Genomic DNA, 23,639 nt, shown 5'->3' on the forward strand with positions numbered 1-23,639 from the left:
AACTATTCCAAACAATCAAATAGTTAAAAAATGTCAATTTGTATTCAATTTCATCTTTCTTTCACTTAATACTAATTGTTTTCATTTTAATTCTTTTTAACGGAGAGCCTCGATTGTGCAAACAAACTATCTCATTATGATCTAAAAAGAATCTGTTTATTTGTATTTCTTTTTGGGAAGAGTTGTACACTTAAGATTTTGAATATAAATCTTAAGTGGATTGTAAGGTTACACATTGTCCTAAACTGTAAAAAACAAATTAACGAGTTTGTTAAAATTCTTAGTGCGGAAACTAAGAATAGTGAATATAGATTTCAGTAAGAAAGTTGAACCACTCTGAATACCTTTTGTCGTTTTTTAATTCTAGTAAAAACTTTCATATTTTTCTATTGACAATTCATCTCTCTTAATTATATTCATTGATGGATTGATTCGACTCAATAAGTATCAAATGGTCAAAAAATTCTAGAATGTATGTCAAACATTGATGTTCACCACTAATTTTATAAGGTAAAATTCATAAATTGACATTAAATTATATCAAAATGATCTTTTTAGATATCAATAGACATTAAACTTTATATTTTATTAAAAAATACCACAACACCATAATCTATCATTAAAGATGTGATATAGTATGTTAAATTAATAGAAAATTTGACCCTTTAATTGTAACTAAAATTTTGTTTTACTATTAATTTTAATTAAAATAATTTTTATTATGTTCATTGAATTGAAAATAAAATGGATATAAATAAATTAAATATTATTTTTAGTGGCATATTATAAATATTGAATTTATATCATATAAATTACTTGATACATTATTAAAAGTTAAGGATTGTTTCAATTATTCTTAATTATGTTTGGATTTATTTTTCTTATTAATGTGATACTATAAATGTGATACTATAATTTTTTGAATGTATTTTTTAAATTGTGTTTAAACTTCTTAAACAAAAGTCAAGTGCTTGAATCACATCGTTTAATAAAAAACAATTACATTGTTTGATAATTCAATTTTTTGGATCTCAAAAATTATAAATTTTTTTATTTTATAAATGCAATCACGATTAATAAATAATTAGTTATAAAATAATTTGATGAACATAAAAATTTCAAAAAATTATAATTTTTAATTTTAAAAATAAATTATTTTCATATATTTTAAAAATATATAAATTTTCTAATTTCTTTTGGAAATTATTACTTAATAATATTCAAAAAATATCAAAAACAAAATTTTTGTTATAATTGAGGGACCAAATAAGATATTTCCTACTAATTTAACATAACATGTCACTCCTTAACAATATTTCATGGTAGCTATCTATTTTTTTAATAAAATCCGAAATTTAATATCTATTTTATAACTTTTAAATATTCAATAAAAAATTGAATAATTTTAATAAATTTAATGACCATTTATAAATTTTACTATATTTTTATATTAGTGGTGTATATCGGTGCACATCATTAATGGTGCACATCATTGTATGTCGTTCACTCTAGACTCATCCCAAATAATTAATTTATTTCATCAAAAATATATTTATTTTACCAAATGTTATGACATTTAAGATAAATTTATATCTATATCTCACAACTGTATATAATTATTTTCAATTAAACTCAGTCCAAGATGCCAACTGACTTGCAATTGCTCAATGAAAAAAAAGGGGCTTTGTCTAGTACCCTAACAAAAGTAGATGTGGGATACACTGTCCTTGATGAATAAAACTATTTACTATTTTGTTGGTAAAAACAATGGTGATAATAATTATAGATTTTAAAATTTGATGAGATATCTAATAGATTTACAATCTTAAGTAGTGGCAATTCATCCTTATCATCTTTTGTATAAAAAAATAATAATTTATTTATAATACTTATAGAACATTGAATGAATAATTTATTTAACTTAAAAATAAATTGATTAACTATTTAGTTTTAAAAATTAAAATTTAATTTATATCTGCCAATTTATCAAAATTTTGAGAGCTAAGGATTAATCATATGTTTAATCATCCAACTTCTAATTAAATATATAATTATATAAAGGATAAATTGTATGTTTAGTCATCTAACTCTTGATATGTTTCTATTTTGTCTCCAATCTCAAAAGTGTGTAAGACAGGATTGAATATATTGGCAGTGGTATATCTGTCATAGACAATCTTGGTCTTGGAGAAACTCAATCTTTTTATACGTACATATATATTAATTTTGTACCACAAGTATAGCAAGTGCTATTTATTACTATTAAACTTTACATATGAATATAGTTACTGACAAAGAAACGCTAGCTTATTTCTTTTTTGACCCGCATATCATTGCCGACATGTACCAAATATATTAAGAACTCTGTATAAAGAAATTGTTGTTTTTTTTAGAAGTCATGAATTCGATCACCAGAGACTACAAGGGTATTGATCGTTCATTGTCAAATGATTGAAAATACTTAGAATATATATTACACTATAAAATTATTTTGCTTAATCCAAAAAAATATTTTCCTTTTTTTTAAAAAAATATAATAAATATAAGGGACGGAGCAAAGATCAAATATTAAGGAGGATAAAATAGTCTTATATAAAAAGATAATATTTTATCAAGTGTTTAAATCTAAAAAGATAATATTAAGGAGGTTTATTGTCGAGTTTGAATTTTTTATATTTTGATTAGTTTGAGTATTACGAAACAGTATATGATTAGAATATTCATTAATTATTAACAATATACACTCTATAGATGCATATGCTCAAACTCAAAACCTCTAAAGAAGATAACACTTACTTTATAGGTTTGAGTTTGAATTTTTATTTTTAACAATCGAGTTTAAAAATTTTAACTTGCACGGTCCATGTCAAAATAAAATAAATAAGATGTTATTGTACGTGAATATTATTGTAATTAAATTTATTTAAGAATTGAGTTAATCATTATAAAAAAGGAAAGAATTGAGTTAATCGTTTGATTAAACAAGTTTAATATTAATTTTAGATAAATTTAGTATAATGTTTTAATTATGATAAATATATTAAATTTTGTATAAATATATAAATTAAGAGAAATTATCAAAGTAATATAAAAATAACAATAAAACTCTAACATGAGACTCCCATACCTAATTCAACAGCCCATTTAATGCTTTTAGATATGCATATCCCTTTCTGTCGGTAGTAGTGTTTGCTTTAGGTTTAAAAAGTTAGGGCCTTTGAATTATTTTAAAATCTAAAATCTAATTTTTATATTATAATTTTATAATATTAATTGTATTATTTTTGTTTGGATTTTTTAATCCAATTTATTTAATTTTAATATTAGTGATTGATTTTATATTATAAAAATATAAAATAACTTTTAGTCTCTCATTTTTATATTTTTTACCAATTTAATTATCAATTTTTAAAAATAAAAATATTATTAATTAACAACATAATTTTTTTAACCATTTACATTTATAGTTAAAGATCAATTTGATAAATCAGTAAGCGTAAAAGAATAAAAAATATTTTATTTTCTATAATTATTAAGTTAGCAATTAACAGTTAAAATAAAGGACCAATATTCTTAAATAAAAAGACAAAAACTCAATGTTACAAAATTAAAATATGAAAAATAGATTTTAAAATAATATAAGGTCAGTTTACAAATTTAAAACTTTAATTTATGAATGGATTTGTATTTATACATCTACAATCAGTAAAATATAATATTACTCATTGAGCTATCTCAGATTTTAGACTCGAGTAGTTACGTTTATATAATGTATGTGTTGTTAGTGGTTACAAAAATTCTGAACAGATATTATGCTATAATCATCACCTCAATCAAACATTCGAACATAAAATTATGGCCTTTTAAAATTTTAGATTATACTTATAATTCAAACACCAAAATTTAATTCTTTAAAACCCACCATTTTCACTAAAAAGACTAATTTTTAAAAATTCTTATTTTAAACCCCTACATTTTTATTTTTATATAATTTTATTCAAAAATTACAAAAAAAAACTTCGTCAAAATTAACCTCAACTGCTAACAACTTTATCAAATATATTTTCGAATTCATGATCACATCACATCACTTTTATTATTATTATTGTAATGTTTAATTATGCAGACTCGTATTGCACACCTAATTTGAGTATTCTAGTAAAGATTTTCTGAAGAGAAAATCGCCTCAGTGACCAAAAATGCCTTATAATATACGATTTTAACCAACTTTTTTTGGATTTGCCAAAATGACCAACAAAATCGCAATGCGAAATAAAAATCGCAACGCGATCCCCAGAATCACATATCAGTTTCAAGAATCGCAACGCGAATTTGGAAAATCGCAATGCGAATTTGTACTATCGCATTGCGATTTTCCAGAATCGCAACGCGAATATTAAAATCGCAACGCGAACATATAAATCGCAACGCGATTCTGACTATCGCAACGAGTACCCGTAAAAATCGCAACGCGTATCCGTAAATCGCAACGACAATACGTAAAATCGCAACGCGTATCCGTAAATCGCAACGAGAATAAGTAAATCGCAACACGATTCTGAATATCGCAACGCGTATTCGTAAATCGCAACGACAATACGAAAAATCGTAACGCGTATCCGTAAATCGCAACGTGATTTTTAAAGCGCCATTAGAATCGTTACGCGTATTTTATTTTCAAATTCCAAACACGAATATTAATTATCGGAACACTGAACCGTCCACAGTATATCCCGTAATCGTAACTCATAACCTAAAACCTAAAATCACAACTCAGTCCCATCTCCATCTCTCCCACTCTCTACTGCGAAATCCGTCCCCATCTCCGAAGATTTCCGTCCCCATCTCCGGCGAAATCCCTCACAACCATTCACGGTCAGAAATCCCTCACAATCATTCAGAAATAGAAAATAAACCTCCGAAGGTTAGTTTTTTTAATTATTTTTAATTTGAAATTTTTGCATTATTTTAGGTTTTTCATATTGAAATTTATGATAAGTTTACTGGTAATTTCAATAATAGATTAACCATTTCACTTAGATTTCTTATTAAATTTAATCGATTGCTGCCAATACTGCTAAACTGTTTAGTCCTTAACCATGTGAAGTTAGTATTTGTCTTTGTTTTGTCTTTTGGTTGAAGTAATGCAATCCATTAAAGTTTAAATTTGCAGAAGAATCGCAATGAGAGAAATGAAAATCGCAACGAGAGAATCTCAACGCGAAAATGACTATCGCAACGAGAGAAATGAAAATCGCAACGCGAAACCAAAATCGCATTGCGATTTTCATTTCGCGTTGCGATTTTCATTTCCGCGTTGCAATTTTCATTTCCGCGTTGCGATAGTCATTCTCTCGTTGCGATTTTCATTTCAACCAAAAGACAGAACAGTGTTGCAAATTTTAGTTTCAAGAATAAACTACTACTCTTTATGTTTATTGTTTTTGGTATATCTTCACAGTGTAGTTTTTGGTATATCTAATTTGGTATGTTTATTGTTTTTGTAGAAATTTTTTTCGGCTTCATTGACATTAAGGAATAAAGTTAGCCTAGCCACTACAATTGCTTCGAAGCTTTCACCTGCACAAAGAAAATTGTTTGAGGAAACCTGCTTCGGGCCATGACTGAGAGTACAACATCAGGGTGGAGATGCTAATTTGACCCATTTGTGGCTTCAGACCATGACTAGCGATCTACCCGACAGTATACAACGTGGTGAGGAAGAGATATGGTTTCATTTTCCACCGGCGTATACTTGTTTTGGGCGGAAGGAGTTCTGCTTAATCACTGGTCTACGATTCGGACACGATGATGTAGGCTGGTACACTCGTCATATCGCCCGCCCATCATGGTTATCCCGGGTTTTTCCTAATGAGTCAATGGAGAAGCCGGACTTACACGTGGACGACCTGAAGAAATTGTTTAATAAGAAAGATGGTTTTACTCGGATGGATGACGTCGATGTTGTCCGAGAGTGCCTTCTAGTACTTTTGTATGCCGGCTTTTTAGGCAGAGAGACCAGACAACCAATTCCTCAGGAGCTAATATTATTGGTAGAGGACCTAAATGCATGGAATCTGTTTCCGTGGGGTTCGTATATATGGAAAGCTACCTGGACTAAGTTGTCTACTGCCTTTGATGACCGCAAAAGTTTGCGTGGCGACGGGTCGAAATACACTTTGTTAGGCTTTGTTTGGGCCTTTAAGGTAAGAATTTTGTATAATGTTTCCAAAATTATAATTAATTATTTAACAATTACTAATGTTTGTTATTATATTGTTTGTAGATTTGGATATTCGAGGCTTTCCCCAGCATGCGGACATATGCATTAAAAACTTCAGATGATATTCCTAGGGCTATTTCCTGGAAGAGGAAACGTCTGTTGGATTGGGAAGACTTAATACCATATGCGACAATAAATAATGTAAATTAACACAAATACTTTCATATATAAACAAGTTATTAATAGTAGACGTTTAATTTTGTTTGAGTTTTTATATTGTTAGGAGGCCAACACTCCATTACAAAGACTGACACCCACGGAGGATGAGCTTGCCACTGATTGGTGGCAAGCTAGTCAGCGTTTTTTGATGGCACGGATGATGAGCAGCATCCACTTCCTCCACTTCGAGAGCCATCACCTCACCCAGAGCCATCACCTGATCGACCCGACTATACACCTCTAGAACGAGAGCCATCACCTATCCCGTCACATCATCAAGCCTCTTCTCCACCATCAACTCATGATAGGCGACCGACAAAGATGCCACGACTTCTATCTCCCTGTTCTCCACCTCCACCTCCACGGGATGAGTCAAGGGAGTTACGTGATGAGGTCAATGCCTTGCGTGAGGAGATCGGTACTCTACGCGATAATGATGGTGCATGGCGTGTGGAGGTGTCTACTTTACGTGGTGAGGTTGCCGCTCTACGTGAGATGGTAGTATCGTTGCAGAATGAGGTTCATACTCTACGCAACGAGGTAAGTTTAAGATTTTCCATATTTAACTTGATGATAAATTTACTCGTAATTTCACTTAGATTAACCATTTCACTTAGATTGCTTAGTAAATTTATTCGGTTGCTGCCAATTCTGCTAAACTGTGTATTCTTTAACACTGTGAAATAGTATTTGTCTTTGTTTTGTCTTTTGGTTGAAAGTAAATTTGTTCGGTTGCTGCCAATTCTGCTAAACTGTGTATTCTTTAATACTTTGAAGTTAGTATTTGTCTTTGTTCTGTCTTTTGGTTGAAGTAATGTAATCCATTCAAGTTTCAATTTGCATAAGAAGAAATAGTTTACTTTCGCAACACGAAACTTAAAATCGCAACGCGAAATGAAAATCGCAATGCGAAACCAAAATCGCAATGCAAAACCAAAATCGCAACGCGAAACTATAATCGCGTTGCGATTTTGGTTTCGCGTTGCGATTTTCATTTCGCGTTGCGATTTTCATTTCTCGTTGCGATTCTCTCGTTGCGATTTTCATTTCGCGTTACGATTCTCTCGTTGCGATTTTCATTTCGTGTTGCGATAGTCATTTTTCATGTTGCGATTTTAAGTTTCGTGTTGCGAAAGTAAACTATTTATTCTTCTACAAATTGAAACTTGAATGGATTGCATTACTTCAACCAAAAGACAAAGACAAATACTAACTTGACAGTGTTGCAAGTTTGAAACATATTTGTCTTTGTTGTCTGATGCATTTTGTGAACTATGATAGAATAATGACTTGGGTGAATACAATGCAAGTTTGAAACATATTTGTCTTTGTTTTCACTGTTTAAATATCATGTTTGTTTATTTACTGATTTTTGTATTTAATTATTTAGCGGCCCGATAAGGTGGATGCTTTATGTCGGGTTTTGCTTGCACGACGGAGTTCACGCATCAGACGGTGTGCACGTGCTATTAAGTCTCCGTACACCCCAATCGTGTGAAGACACCGCAAGAAGAAGCCCGACTCGCCTGTCATCCCTCAAGAGTCCACTCCTATCGTTGAAGAGGCCCCTATCATTCCTCGAGAGTCCCCTTCCACCGTTCAAGAGGACACTGTCATCATTGAAGAGGTCCCTCCCACCATTCAAGAGCCCGATTCACATGGCGTCATATGTAAGATTCTTGAGAAACCCTCTGACGTGCCGGACATGATGGATTCGAGTTGGCTCTCGTATAAGTTACCAGCCAGTACCATTCCGGTATCTGAAGAGGAGATTAGAGAACTACCAGACACAATTCTGGATAACACCCATTGGGCTAAGACCGCAGTTGATTTTTATCTACATGAGCGGAGCCAGGGGTGTTTCACTGACATATGCAAGCTCACCGATGATATCTATTTATTGCTTGATCGGTCTTGGTGGGGCGTATTATTAGGGGTCGAAGACAATGGCTATTTCGATGGGGGGTAATTCTTATATTTTTCTTATATTTCAATTTGATTAATTTTTTTTAAATTTATTTAAGTCACTAATATATGTCTTTTTTTGTAAAACAGCATATCGATGCGTGGATGACACGTCTTCTAATAATTAGGAAACTTAAGACAAATACAAAAAATACACGATAAACAATTATGCCGACGTCTTTTAACGCCGTTCACTTGAAGAATCAACGAGATGAATCATTTGCGTTGGGCAATGGACAAGCTAAACTTTATCCTGCATGGTGGGAGGTCGATAAGGTTAGTATTTATTTTAGATTGAGTTTAAAGGTATTCATAAATAAGTGCGCAAATGAATGAATTATTACTTATGATTGCAGGTGTTTATCCCTGTTTTGGAACGTAAACATTGGCTTCTCGTCGAGCTTCAGCTCCCATCCCTTAAGACAATAGTATATGACAGCATGATAAATTACATATCATTGGTTGATTTAAGAGATATTATTAAGGGATGGAGCTCTCATTTGGCTAAATTCTTGGATGCGATAGATTATTGGACTCGTTCTGGAAACAAGAAGCCAAAGAAGCTCAATATTACAGTTACCAGAGACGAGACCGCGCCACAACAAACGGAAGGAGCCAGAGGGGATTGTGGTCCTCTCGTATGCTTGGCGTTGGAGCGTTTGACGACAGGAAGTATAAAGTATCTACCTCCCTCCGACAGAGATAGAGCTGCAGTAGGCTTGTGGTTTCGGCATTATATGGCTAGATCGATATATATGAGACGCTGCCTACCTACATCCGCGTTATAAAAATGTCCATAAACAATTGGTAAGTTTATAGGCTTTTGGTTTGAAAATGGTTGGTTAAGTACCTAGAATTCAATAATTTGCTGTTTGTAGGTTTTAGATGTGTAGAAAGTGTTGTTTGAGCAAATGTTTGGTTTCTGCAGGTTAATCTCAGAAGTGAGCTGCGTGAAAATGATGTATGGCTGCAAAAGTTGATTTAATAATAGATGAGGAAATAAGAATTATTGCTTATTTTTTGATTGTTTAATTGATTTGTAAAAGATGATTTGTAAAAGTTGATTTGTTTAATTGATGTGAACATAATTCTTATTTGTGCTTGTTTAATTGATTGAAATGTAATGGTTGATTTTGTTGATTTCAATCTGCATTATGTTGAAGGCAAAAATGACTATCGCAATGCTAAATAAAAATCGCAACAAGAGAATCGCAATGCGAAATGAAAATCGCAACGACATTCATTTCGCATTGCGATAGTAATTTCCGCGTTGCGATATTCATATTCGCGTTGCGATTTTCACATTGCGATTTTCATTTCGCATTGCGATTCTCTCGTTGCGATTTTCATTTCGCATTGCGATTCTATCGTTGCGATTTTCATTTCGCATTGCGATAGTAATTTCCGCGTTGCGATATTCATATTTGCGTTGCGATTTTCACGTTGCAATTTTAATTTCGCATTGCGATTCTCTCGTTGCGATTGTAATTTCCGCGTTGCGGTAGTCATTAAGATGATCGCGAACGTTATTTCCGTGTTGCGATAGTCAAATGAATGCCTAATAAGTGATAACAACTGAATAACAAGTAAGAGTTGGTTAAGTCAAAATGGTTGGCCTGAGTCATTAATTCACCTGAAAATGTTAAAAGTTCACACATAAAATCCACATAATACAACGTTTGCATTTAAAAATCACCTAAGTTAAGAGTCCCAAAAGGTGAAGCCAGTTGTGATTGGGATTTTAAAGATGATTGTCTTTTGCTTGACACCACATGAGCTTTGGATTTTGATGAGGATCCATATTTTGGTAGAGGAAAAGATGATTGTGATGGCACTGGTGATCCACATGTCAACCTTGTATGACCACTTTCCTTGCACCGACTACATGTCGATCTCTTCTTCTCTTCACCCTTAGACGGTATACGATCGTGACTTTTTGGTCGGCCAGGTAGCCTTCTGTCCATGGCTGGTGGCAAAACTGTTTGTAAGTCATCTGGTATGTCCCACTCAGAAGGATGTGGAATAGGGTAGACAATCTCGGCATAAGTCTGTCGATAAACTTCTGTAGTGTAGCAATCCATAGCGTATGCGCTTGAATCATCTTGGTTTAGATGAAGAGCAACTTTTATAACATGGCCACACGGATAACCAGATGTTTGCCATTTCATACAACTACACGTCTTTGCATTTAGATCGACCAACCCATTTAAGTTATTATCCAGTACTTGAAACAAAGTGTTTGAACATGGTTCAACTCTCCATGACGTTGACTTCACAACACGTTTCGTTATCTTTTTTCAGTCCATGGTGTAACACGATGTTCCAATGTTCCTGTAAATTTAAATAAATAATACTTAGTAAAATATATGATAAGTTACGAATTCAAAGAAATAATACCTGCATGGTTTCTTTTCTTGTAGTACCACTGTTGAATAGAGGCTCGAAAAAACTCCATTAACATAGTAATGGGTAATTTTCGGGAATGACGACTTAGAGCGTTGATTGATTCTGCACTATTAGACGTCATGAAACCATATCTTGCACCAAGTTGATGTACTCTTGACCATCTTTCAAACCCGACGTCTTCTAGTGTTTGAGCACACTGAGGCAAAACACGTCTTAAACAGTTTATATGCTTATTGAAATCCACTTCCCGATAAGCTTTTACAGCCTTCCAGTATGTCCATTTGTGCTTTTTTATACCATCAGACCTTGATTTTAGATTTCTATACAAATGAACACCACAAAGTCCATGAAAAGCATCTGGGAAGCACCTTCTAACAGCGTTGTCAATTGAGTTTGCCCTATCGGATATGATTGTCAGATTGCTAATAGGACATATGCAATCCCTAAGATGCCCCACAAACCATGTCCATGAATCAGAGGTTTCAGATTTTCCAACCCCGTAAGCTATTGGCAATATCCCATTGTTAGCATCCATGGCTACTGCTACTAAGTTTACTCCAAGGTATCGACCTTTCAAATGTGCTCCGTCAACTATAATAACTGGACGCATGCAAGTAATAAACGAACGAATCTACAAAATAATATACACAAGAAATATAATCATTTAAATGTGAAATGCATGTAACTAACAAAAATCAGTTAACAAAATTATATTGATTTACTAACCGCAACACCAATGGAGATAAACAGCAACTCAAAGCGTCCATCTCTATCTGTTTTGATATGAGTTACCGACCCAGGATTTTTCAGCTTTAAATTGTGACAATAAGCCGGCAGTTGGGCAAACGATGCTTCTGACGACCCCCTCAACAATTCCAAATTTGGCTCTCCAAGCTTGAGAATATGAGATACTAATCTTGAACCGAGCATTCATGTCAGTCATAATTTCATGTCCCCGATATACTCTGCCATTCAAAAACATTAACTCAGCCAGAAAACCACCCAACACCTTTTTGTTTGCCTGTCTATGGTTAGGAAAAACTTGGGTTCTTGAACATGTATGTTTATCAATAAAAGTCCTAACTTGAAACACTTCACAATCTTTTATCCTCTTTGCAATCATACGCCACGTACAGTTTTTGTCAATCATACACCTTGTTTCGAAACGATCTTTGCTTGATTTGTTAACTTTTAGTTGATAGCCATCCTCCACACATTTCGTATACAAAGCTATCTTCAAGTCTTCCTTTGTATCAAAACAATCATCTTTCTTGATACGAATAACTTTTGTGTAACAATCAATTGCGTTATTTACCAACTCTTCTTCCTGTATCTGAAGTAATTCTGGCATATTCCAGTTATACTCCCGTGGCATTTTCTTCTTTTTCTCTTCTTCGGGGAATTCTTCTCCTTCTGTTTCTTCTTCAGGGTTATATGAATTACAGAATGGATGTTCAACATGTTCATTCACATTCGTAACTTCCTGCTCATTATCATCAACAACATCTTCTTCGGCAACGCCTGTTTCATCATCAAAATTCGGGTATTGACCAATATCAAATCATTACACGCCGGGTTTGATTCTTCTTCTGAAACATCATCAAAATCCGAGTATTGACCAAGATCAAAGTCCGGGTATTGACCAAGATCAAATTTCGAATACTGACTAATACTCACAATTTTTTTTGTTGGCTCATCATCATCTAACTGGTCAATACGAAAACCTAAATTTGGTGCTGAAAGTTGATTGGGATTTGGATTAGGGAAAGGTTGTAGGTTTTGAGATTGTGTTTGGTATTGGAAATGTGGTGAAACAAAAATTTCTTGGTCATGAAATTGTGGTGGAACCATTAAATTTTGAGGTTGATAACAACGTTGTACATTGTGAGCACCATAAACTGGGGCTGAAGAACTTAGTTGATTACTACCCGCTACTGACCCAACTTCACTACTTCTAGGTTCAACAACATACAATGTAACATCATCTTGCGAAACTCTAATGTAAGCAATGAATCGTTCAACATCTTCATTGTCGGATAACAAATAAACCTTACCTTTTCTCTGATAAGATAACCTAAATCCACTTAGGGGCTCTAAATTCAATTTCTTTGAAACACGTAACATTAGAGTTTCATAAGTTAACTTTTGTAAAGACAGTTTTAGTTGAAGATTCATAGGTAAAGGCATATATTGTAAAACACCATGAACATTCTCCCATGACCCTCCAAAACACAAATCTATCCAAACATGATCAACATTAGATGATTTCATGGTTGTAAATTAATTTACTACACAGACGAGCTGCGAAACTAAAACCTGTTGCCGGATGGGGAAGGATGTCGTTGGATATAGGAACGGATGTCGCCGGAGAGAGTGATAGATGGAGATGGAATGAGTTGCGATTTAGGGATTTAGTTTATGATTTGCTGCTGTTGCATAGTTATATACCCTAAATTTCAGTTTTGCGATTTACAGATTCTCGTCGCGATTTACGGATTATCGTTGCGATTTACAGATTCTCGTTGCGATTTACAGATACGCGTTGCGATTTTACGTATTCTCGTTGCGATTTACGGATACGCATTGCGATTAACGTATTCTCATTGCGATAATCAGAATCGCGTTGCGATTTACGTATTCTCATTGTGATTTACGGATACGCGTTGCGATTTTACGTATTGTCGTTGCGATTTACGGGTACTCGTTGCGATAGTCAGAATCGCGTTGCGATTTATATGTTCGCGTTGCGATTTTAATATTCGCGTTGCGATTCTGGAAAATCGCAATGCGATAGTACAAATTCGCATTGCGATTTTCCAGATTCGCGTTGCGATTCTTGAAACTGATATGCGATTCTGGGGATCGCGTTGCGATTTTTATTTCGCATTGCGATTTTGTTGGTCATTTTGGCAAATCCAAAAAAAATTGGTTAAAATCGTATACTATAAGACATTTTTTGTCACTGAGGCGATTTTCTCTTTTCTGAATACATAAAATCTCGAACTTAAAATCTAATTAAACTCCAAATAATTCACTTTCATGCAAGCAACAAAGTAAAAACTAAAATTAAGTTAATAATAAAAGTGGTAATTGTCTTACAAACATGATAATGAAACATAAGCTGACATTAATCTCAGCGGGTCCTTATCCATGTCAGCGCCTAATGACAACACGATTTGAGATAATGACGAAAAAATTCCAAGCACCATAAATGGGAAATTCCTCAAAGTTTAGTATGTCCACATGCAATCAAGCTCTGTTGGACCGATTGATATCTTGTTAACGCCACCACTAGAACCTTCGTTAACATTAGTGGAAACACTAAACAGCCCCCCCAGTCGACAGATGAACCACCGTGAAATGGCGGTGCCGCCATTGTTGGCTGAGAGAAATAGAAAATTCTGCCTGCTTGAAGTCCCCTCAGAATACCTGTACTATACTACCAAAACATACCTTATGCGAAAATAAAAAATAGAACTTCATCACAAGAGGTGGAGAACAGGAGGTTATTTCCTAAAGATAATTAAGCAAAGTTTAATGAGGTTAAAGAAGTTACTTAGTGTTTTCTCATGGTGGTAACCGATTATTTAATATGCAATCCAAACCCCACGGAGGAAAGTCCTCCTCATCCTCAGTTGCATCCAGTTCAGTAATTTTCATTCTCCAAGGACCTCCTTGGGAACCCTCGGTAATAATTGAGGGAGGGGAAACGGTAGAAAACTCGAAAGGAGGATAGACCATGGAGTCTTTTTCAGCATTTCCATCTACCTAAATCCTTGAATAAGCAGCACTTCGTGCTGCCATATCATTTCCTGACAAAATGTCTCCATTAGCATAAGCCTGGGAGCCGTGACTTTGCTTTCTTTTTGGACAGCCAATATAACATTTCAACTTAATTTTAGTCGTTCAATATAACATACATTTTAGTTGGTTTAAGTGATAAGGAGCTTAATATCTCCTAAGTAGGTCTTGAGTTCGAGTCATTGTGTATGCAGAAAATCTCCGTTGGGAGACTCACCTACCAAAACCAAACCAGCTGTGCAACACAGGTCGAACCGAATTTCTGTAAAGCTTTGGGAACTGGCAAGGATTAAAGTGGTTTGAAGACCATGTGTTTTAATTGGATGGAGTGTTCTACAATTTAGAAAGGAAAAAAAACGAGAAAGAACTTATCATATTATTAGGCACTGTCACAGAATTGAAAAAACTAGTATAGATTAGGCGCCTTTTGTATATTTTGTTGTGGAATTCGGGTTAATTTCCACCAATAACATATTCACCTTTAAACTATTATCTAGGTGACTAGTGTGAAAACGATTGTACTAAAAATCACCCCAAGGTAGATTCCCAGGAAAGAGGAGGGGTCATAATGGTCCCTCTTAAAATCCACTTTCCTTATACATAACTACCAAGACAAGTAATTTTAATAGGACAATAATTAACAACTATACCCGACAATAGCTATTAAATAGACATAAAGAGAACACCAAAATTTAACGAGGTTAGACCAAAATTATGCCTACCTCCTCGAACACTACTAAAATAATATTTCAATAATAGAGGAAATATTACAAAGAGAAAGAAAGAATACAAATAGCCTTTAATATAGAAGAAGACTTATATTTGAGGGATGCTAAACTAAGGAGGAGGAGGGCTCTATTTATAACAAAAGAATTTCCCCTCCTCCTTATACAAAAACCAATGTGGGATATTTGCCAAAAACCAAGAAATCTCCACCTTGGCAAATTCCACACACGTCTTTCAAAAAATCCAATCTTCAGTAGTGTCTACAAATTCATCTTTCAATTTGTAATAATATTGACCAAGTCTAAAAAATATTTAAACTTGATCGCAATTACCACTTTTGTCAACATATCAGCAGGATTCTCAGTGGTCCGAATCTTCTGGATTATGACTCCACCTTCTTCTAGAATCTCTCGTATAAAGTGATATCGAACATCGATGTGCTTCGTCCTTGCATGGTAAACCTAGTTCTTTGCTAAATGAATAGCACTCTGACTGTCACAATGCACTTTGATGTGCTTTTGTTCCATTCCCAATTCACCAAGCAACCCTTGAAGCCAAATTGCCTCATTCACAGCCTCTGTAACTGCCATATACTCTGCCTCTGTAGTAGACAAAGCCACTATTGACTGTAAGGTGGACTTCCAACTGACTGGTGTCTTTGCAAAAGTAAACACATAACCAGTAGTTGATCGACGCTTGTCCAAATCACCTGCATAGTCTGAATCACAATACCCAACTACACACTGACCATCTTGTTTGTCCTGCTGAAAGACCAAACCAACATCTACGGTGTTCAGAATATACCGCAGAATCCATTTCACAGCTTGCCAATGCTCCTTTCCAGGATCATGCATATACTTGCTCACAACCCCAACTGCATGTGAAATATCAGGTCTCGTAGACACCATTGCATACATCAAGCTACCAACAGCACTTGCATATGGAACCTTTGACATGTATTCCCGTTCTGCATCATCCTTAGGTGACATGGATGCACCGAGCTTGAAATGAGGAGCAAGAGGTGTACTAACTGGTTTTGACTTCTCATTCATGCCAAAACGTTTTAGTACCTTCCTCAGATATTCTTTCTGAGATGAACAAAGCCTCCTCAATTTCTTATCCCTTGATATCTCCATGCCTAGAATCTTCTTTGCTTCACCAAGATCCTTCATCTCAAATTCCCTGTTCAATTGAGTCTTTAGTTTCGCAATTTCTGTCTGACTCCTGGAAGCTATCAGTATATCATCAACATAAAGAAGAAGATATATATAGGATCCGTCTTGTAGCTTGCGTAAATACACACAATGATCATATTTGCTTCTTGTGTACTTCTGCCCTATCATAAATTTGTCAAATCGCTTGTACCACTGCCTTGGAGATTACTTCAATTTGTATATCGATTTTTCTAATTTGCACACCATCTCTTATTTTTCAACAACTTTGAATCCATATGGCTGAGTCATATAGATTTCCTCATCCAAGTCTCCATGTAAAAAATGCAGTTTTTACATCCATCTGAACTAGTTCCAAATCCAACTGTGCTACCAAAGCCAACAAAATTCTGATGGAGGAATGTTTTACAACTGGAGAAAATACTTCATTATAATCAACTCCCTCCATTTGAGCGTAGCCTTTAGCCACCAATCTTGTTTTGTAGCATATGTTATTCTTGTTAGGAAATCCATCTTTCTTTGCATATACCCACTTGCACCCAATTGCCTTCTTTCCCTTCGGAAGACTAGCTAGTTTCCACGTCTGATTCTTTTGAAGGGATTGTATTTCTTCATTCATGGCGATCCTCCAGTTTTTATGTTATGAACTTTGGACTGCTTCATTAAAAGTGACAGGAACGTCATCGATTGCAATTGGTGATGCAAAAGAGACCATATCATCATAACGAGCAGGTTGTCTAATGGTCCTCTTTCCCTTTCTGAGTGCAATTGATTCATGTTGTTGTGGAGGTTCTTGGGTCTGAACCTCTTCTTCATCTGACTCTTCTTCTACTATAGGAGAGTCAACATCAGTTTCTTTACTGGCTGGGTCATTTCTGCTTCCTTTAAACTCCACCTGTTTGGGAGTTCCATCTGTCTGCTCCAATTTTTTTGAAGTCATCTTTCTCAACATGGTATATTCATCAAAGGTAACATCCCTGCTGAAGATTATTTTCTTTGTTTCTGGACACCAAAGACGATAGCCTTTCACACCAGAGGTGATCCCCATAAAGATCGCATTCTTTTCTCTTGGATCCAGTTTTGACTCCTTAACATGATAGTATGCAGTGGAACCAAACACATGTAAGGAATCATAATCTGTAGCAGGTACTCCAAACCATTTCTCTAATGGTGGTTTACCACCAATAGCAGTCGATGGTAAGCGGTTACAAAGGTGACAAGCATAGACCAAGGCCTCAGCCCAAAATTCTTTGCCTAACCCAGCATTAGACAACATACACCGAACCTTCTCCACTAATGTTCGGTTCATACGCTCTGCCACCCCATTCTGTTGTGGTGTACTTCTGACAGTGAAGTGCCTGACAATACCTTCTTCTTCATAGACTTTTAGAAATAGATCATTTTTGTACTCTCCACCATTTTCTGTACGGAGACGTTTGATTTTTCTACCTGTTTGAGTCTCCACCATCTTTTTCCATTTAAGGAAAAATCCTAGCACCTCATCCTTTGTCTTCATTGTATACACCCAAACTCTCCGGGAAAAATCATCAACAAAGGTGACATAATAGTGTGTTCCTCCCAATGAAGTTGTCTTGGAAGGCCCCCATACATCTGAATGAAGATAATCCAAAATACCTTTAGTATCATGGATTGTTGTTCCAAATTTCACCCTCGTTTTCTTCCCTTTGATGCAATGCTCACAAAAAGCTAATTTGCAAGCCCGAGCACCCTTCAATAATCCTTGATCTATCAGTAATTTCAAGGATTTTTCACCAGCATACCCCAAGCGCATATACCATAATCTGGTTGCTTCTGACTCCTGTTCATAAGTAGAAGCTACCACTGCTGTTGTCCCAACAATTGTATTACCCAGAAAGTAATACACATTGTTTCTTTTTCGGATTCCCTTCATTATCACCAGTGCACCAGAGATAATCCTCATAATCCCATCTTTTGTCCTCACTTCTAAACCTTTTGACTCTAAGGTTCCCACATATATGAGATTTCTCATTAAATCTGGTACATAATAGACACCTGTTAAGGTTCTGATTGATCCATCCTGATTCCTCAAGCGAATTGAACCAATACCAAGTGTGTCAAGAGGGGAATTATTTACTGTGTAGACAATTCCACCTTTTAGTTCTTTAAAATCAAATAACCATTCTCTATTGGGGGTCATATGGTGGCTACAAGCTAAATCTAACAGCCATGAACTGGAACAGCTGGTTGATGGCGTAGCAGCGAATGCGAAATCTAAATCTGCATCATCATACTCGACCACATTTGATTCTGAGACATCCTTCCCCCTTTCGGGTTTGGCTTTATTCTTTAGCCTGGGACATTCTTTCTTCCAGTGCCCTTTTTCTCGACAAAAGGCACATTCATCTTTGCTCAATCTGAACTGTGACTTCGATCTCCCTCTCCTTCCTTTATTCTGACTCTTCGAACGGCCTCTAACAACAAGAGCTTCTGCTTCGACACTTGTGTTTTCTTGTTTGTCTTTCTTTCTCAATTCATAACTATACAAGGCAATAGTTACTTCACTAAGAGACACATCAACCTTACCATGAAGTAGAGTAGTTTCAAGATACTCAAACTCATCAGGAAGTGATCCCATCAAAATTAGAGCCAGATCTTCGTCTTCAAAAGTTACGTCCATATTCATCATATCAGTCACCAGCTGATTAAAGCTAGTAATGTGATCATTCATAGTGGTACCTGGTACATAGTTGAAGCGAAACAATCTCTTTTTCATGTAGAGTTTGTTCTGACCGCTTTTCTTCAAAAATTTCTCCTCGAGTGCCTTCCACAATTTACTTGCAGAAGTTTCCTTAGAAAATATATACTTATGCTCTCTAGAAAGACACGATTGAATAGTACCACATGCCATTATATTGATCCTCTTCCATTTTTTCTCCTCAACATCATCTGGTTTCTCTCTTTCAATAGCAATGTCTAGACCCTGTTGAAATAGGGCATCTAGAACCTCACTTTGCCACATGCCGAAATGACCGGTGCCATCAAAAATCTCCACTGCAAATCTAACATTTGTCACAACATTTCTTGCCAAAATTGAAGATGAAGAAGCGTCTGTCATTTCTGCTACAAATTCTATTTAATAGCTGCCAATGCGGAATTTCAATTATCCCAAGGAAATTTTTTTCTGATGTGGAAGATCAGCCTAAGCCGCAACCACAGAGCATAATAAAATAAACCAAGAGCGCTGATACCAATTGTTGTGGAATTCGGATTAATTTCCACCAATAACAGATTCACCTTTAAACTATTATCTAGGTGACTAGTGTGAAAATGATTGTACTAAAAATCACTCCAAGGTAGATTCCCAGGAAAGAGGAGGGGTCACAATGGTCCCTCTTAAAACCCACTTTCCTTAGATAGAACTACTAAGACAAGTAATTTTAATAGGACAATAATTAACAACAACTATACCCGACAATAGCTATTAAATAGACATAAAGAGAACACCAAAATTTAATGAGGTTAGGCCAAAATTATGCCTACCTCCTCGAACACTACTAAAATAATATTTCACTAATAGAAGAAATATTACAAAGAGAAAGAAAGAATACAAATAGCCTTTAATATAGAAGAAATCTTATATTTGAGGGATGCTAAACTAAGGAGGAGGAGGGCTCTATTTATAACAAAAGAATTTCCCCTCCTCCTTATACAAAACCAATGTGAGATATTTGCCAAAAACCAACATTTTTAAGCCTTTTTAATTTCATGTTTCAGATAATTATTTATAAAAACAATACAAACACAACAAAGAAACGCTTAAGCTTGATAAAATCTTAATACGTTCTGCTTTTATGATAAAACCTTCCATTTTGTTATTTCCTTTAGCTTTCTGCAAGGAATGATTAAAGAAAAAGACTTAGATTACTTCACTTTCTTTGATATTCTCTTGCCTTTGTATTTTTCATTTTCAAAATCACTTGCCTCATCATTGGGGTAAGAATCTAAACTATTTTTCAAGTCATTGGAATCACTTAATGCTGTTGCACAAGCAAGAATTTTAGTTTAAACTTTGAACTGTGTGGTGCTTTTGGCATATCTATGATTAATATTTGATGTATCAGCAATTTAGATATGATAAAATTTCTTTTATTCTTTAATTTTATCAGTTTAATCATTTTAGCTCTTAATCGTTTATTATATTTCTTTTGATCCTTGAATTTTTTTGGGTTAAATTAACCAAAATATGATAGATCAATAATAGTATTGATAAGAAGACATCAATTATGTTGTCATTCACCACCGCAGGTGTGGCCCAGTTGGCAAAGCAATGGCTCTTGGGATTATGAGCTGGTCTCATGTCCTAGGTTCAAACCGTGCTGACTGAGAATCCTAGAAAAAAGCGGGGCGACAGAGTGGTTGTTCTTTGAGCCCCTCTGGAGGTTGCCTTGTAGGGTCGGGTTCTTTAGCCTGACCTTGGGAGGTCCTATGTTATCAAAAAAAAATTATGTTGTCATTTTCTAACACTTCAAAAAAAACTATTATCTTTACAGAAATATTGATATAATATTTTTATAATTTTTAATTAAATAAAAAATAAAATAATTGATGTCAACTAAATACTTTATTACTGTTTGGTCATGTTTGAGTCAAATTTTATAAAATAATTGAGAACCACAACAAATGTAATAAAATTTTAAAAAGATGAAAATGATTAAATTAATAAAATTATAGGGAAAAACCCTTTTGTCATTAATCATGAGGGTAAATTACATATTTAGCACCTAATTATTTTTGTGATTTTGTTTTGATCATTTAACTATTTTTAAATTATACTTAAATTACGTTTTAGTTTTGTTTTTTGTCACATTCTATTAAAAAAATAACGGTGATGCTGGTGTGTCACCATAAGGTAATACTATGTCATTATTGAATTTTTTTATATAAAAAATGGTCATGTTAGCAGCTATGTTAATTTTTAATGGCGGGTGACCAAGACGAAACAAAAACGTAACTTTAGGTATGATTTTGAATAAAAAAGATTATGTGACCAAAATAAAACTGTAGAAATAACGGAGTGACTAAATATGTAGTTTACCTCAAGTATTAGCCCATCATTATAAAATATTAAAATTAAACTAATTTTCAATGCATGTGTATATTTATACGTGGTTTAAACTTCATCGTCTCCCCCCTTTTGTTCTTTGCTTGAACAAGCTGCAAGGAATGGATAAAGACAAAGCAAATGTGTTAGAATCCATACTTTCCGTGCGCAGTACTTTGAAGAAATACTATATAGCCTGGGATATTAGCGTTGCAAATGTAAAGAAATCAAATATTTCAAACAAATTTCTGAGTAAAGAACCAAAAAAAAAAAGAGTTCACTATTATGGGGCGTGGAAAAGCAAGTCGACCGTTTGCAAACCGAGCTCAAGTGGATGCAAAGCTCATTGCTGGCGGCCGATGTTAAACAACATGAGGACGAGAGGATTCGTCTTTGGGTTGCTGAAATCAGAGAGCTTGCCTATGACGCCGAGGATGTTATCGAGGATTTCGCTCTCAGGATTGGGTCCAAAAAGAAGGCTGGTCTTTCCGGTTGCATCAAAAAATCCGCCTGCCTCTTGAAAGATGGATGGACGCTCCACGAAACACGTTCAAAGATCGAGGAAATCTTTGAGAAAATCCTCGACTTGGTCCGACTATTACAAGTGTATGGCGTGAAGGGATTAAGGGATGGAGATGGGTCGAGTTCTTCAATCGTAAGGAGGGAGTTAAGGCAGCCTTATCCTCATATTATTGATCAAAACATTGTTGGACTCGATGATGGCATAAAGGAATTGGTTTCAGAACTTATCGAGGGAACTCAATGCAGGATTGTTTCCATATGGGGAATGGGTGGTCAGGGGAAGACCACTCTTGCCAAGAAACTATATCATCACAGCCGAGTTACAAGCCATTTCGAGCACATAGCTTTTGTATATGTCTCTCAACAATTCCAAACTAGAAAAGTTTGGGAAGACATTCTATCTGGTTTGGGAAAATTTGGTGAAAATGACAAGAACAAAAACAATGGAGAATTAGCAGACAAGTTGTCTAACTTGTTGAAACTAGAAAAATGTTTGGTAATACTGGATGATGTTTGGAGCACCGAGGCTTGGGGTCGCCTCAAACCTGCGTTTCCAGTTGCAAGGGGCATCCATATCAATAGTAAGATATTGCTCACCTCTCGAAACAAGGAGATAGTTTCCCAAACAGATGCAAGCGTTTATTTGTATGAGTTGCCAATTTTGAACGATGAAGAAAGTTGGGAATTGTTCGAAAAGATTGCGTTTCCTCCATCAGATTCTACAGGTACGTATGTGTACATTGCAAAGTTATTAACCATCATATATGCATATAGCAACATTCTACTATATACCTTAAACTTTTTTTTAGGCTGTTTCATTAGATTTTTGACAACAAATCAATTTCTTTTTAAATAATATTTATTTGGAAAACTATATTATACTTGGATTTGAGTATAATTATACAAGAGTGGCATGCTAGCTAATCATTGTAATTAGTGAGTCCCAAATTGGCTGTAATTGAATCTTTCAAATTATTTTATTTTATTCTTAGAGAGTGAGAATTGAAGGAAATATGTTTTAATAATGATAATTTCTAAACATTTTATTCATTTTTAATTAATAAATCTCACTTAATTGTGTGTAACTGTATTTTATTAATTAAATATATCTTGAAAATTAAAATTAATTGTAATTAATTGAAAGTGCAATTAATTATACTTTTTTATAATTATATTGTGACGTCCAAACATGCCATTAGTGTAGGTTAAATAAACAAGGCCTTATAAATTTAATATCTTTTATATTATATATTTTTTTAAATAATATAAGTAATTGTAACAAAAAAAATATAAGTAATACTGTTAGAACTATGTAGTAATAATAAATTAAAATATTCTACATAGATAATTATACAGTTAAATTTTTTAGACAAATTTTATATCTAATCCTAACCCTACCTAAAGGAAAGGGAGAAGGAATGGAAATACTCCTAGTGGGCCTAGAATCCATAAACTAAGATAATATGAGGGAACAAAGATGAACAACTTGATCAACCGACTAAATATGTTTGCTTTTGTAAAT

At 34.4% G+C, this 23,639-nt stretch overlaps 1 protein-coding gene across 1 annotated transcript in view; it reads left to right on the forward strand.

Annotated features, from left to right (window-relative positions):
• Positions 1 to 23,639, forward strand: part of LOC120169182 (probable disease resistance protein At1g58602) — a 28,382-nt gene that overhangs the window by 1,726 nt on the left and 3,017 nt on the right. Inside the window, exon 2 of the mRNA XM_039177394.1 lies at positions 21,870 to 22,842. Coding sequence (XP_039033325.1) covers positions 21,870 to 22,842 — 973 coding nt within the window. The remainder of the gene's footprint in view (positions 1 to 21,869; positions 22,843 to 23,639) is intronic.

The sequence above is a fragment of the Hibiscus syriacus genome, unplaced genomic scaffold (genome assembly GCF_006381635.1).
Source record: "Hibiscus syriacus cultivar Baekdansim isolate YM2019G1 unplaced genomic scaffold, ASM638163v2 tig00111754_pilon, whole genome shotgun sequence".
In the NCBI taxonomy this organism is placed as follows: domain Eukaryota; kingdom Viridiplantae; phylum Streptophyta; class Magnoliopsida; order Malvales; family Malvaceae; genus Hibiscus; species Hibiscus syriacus.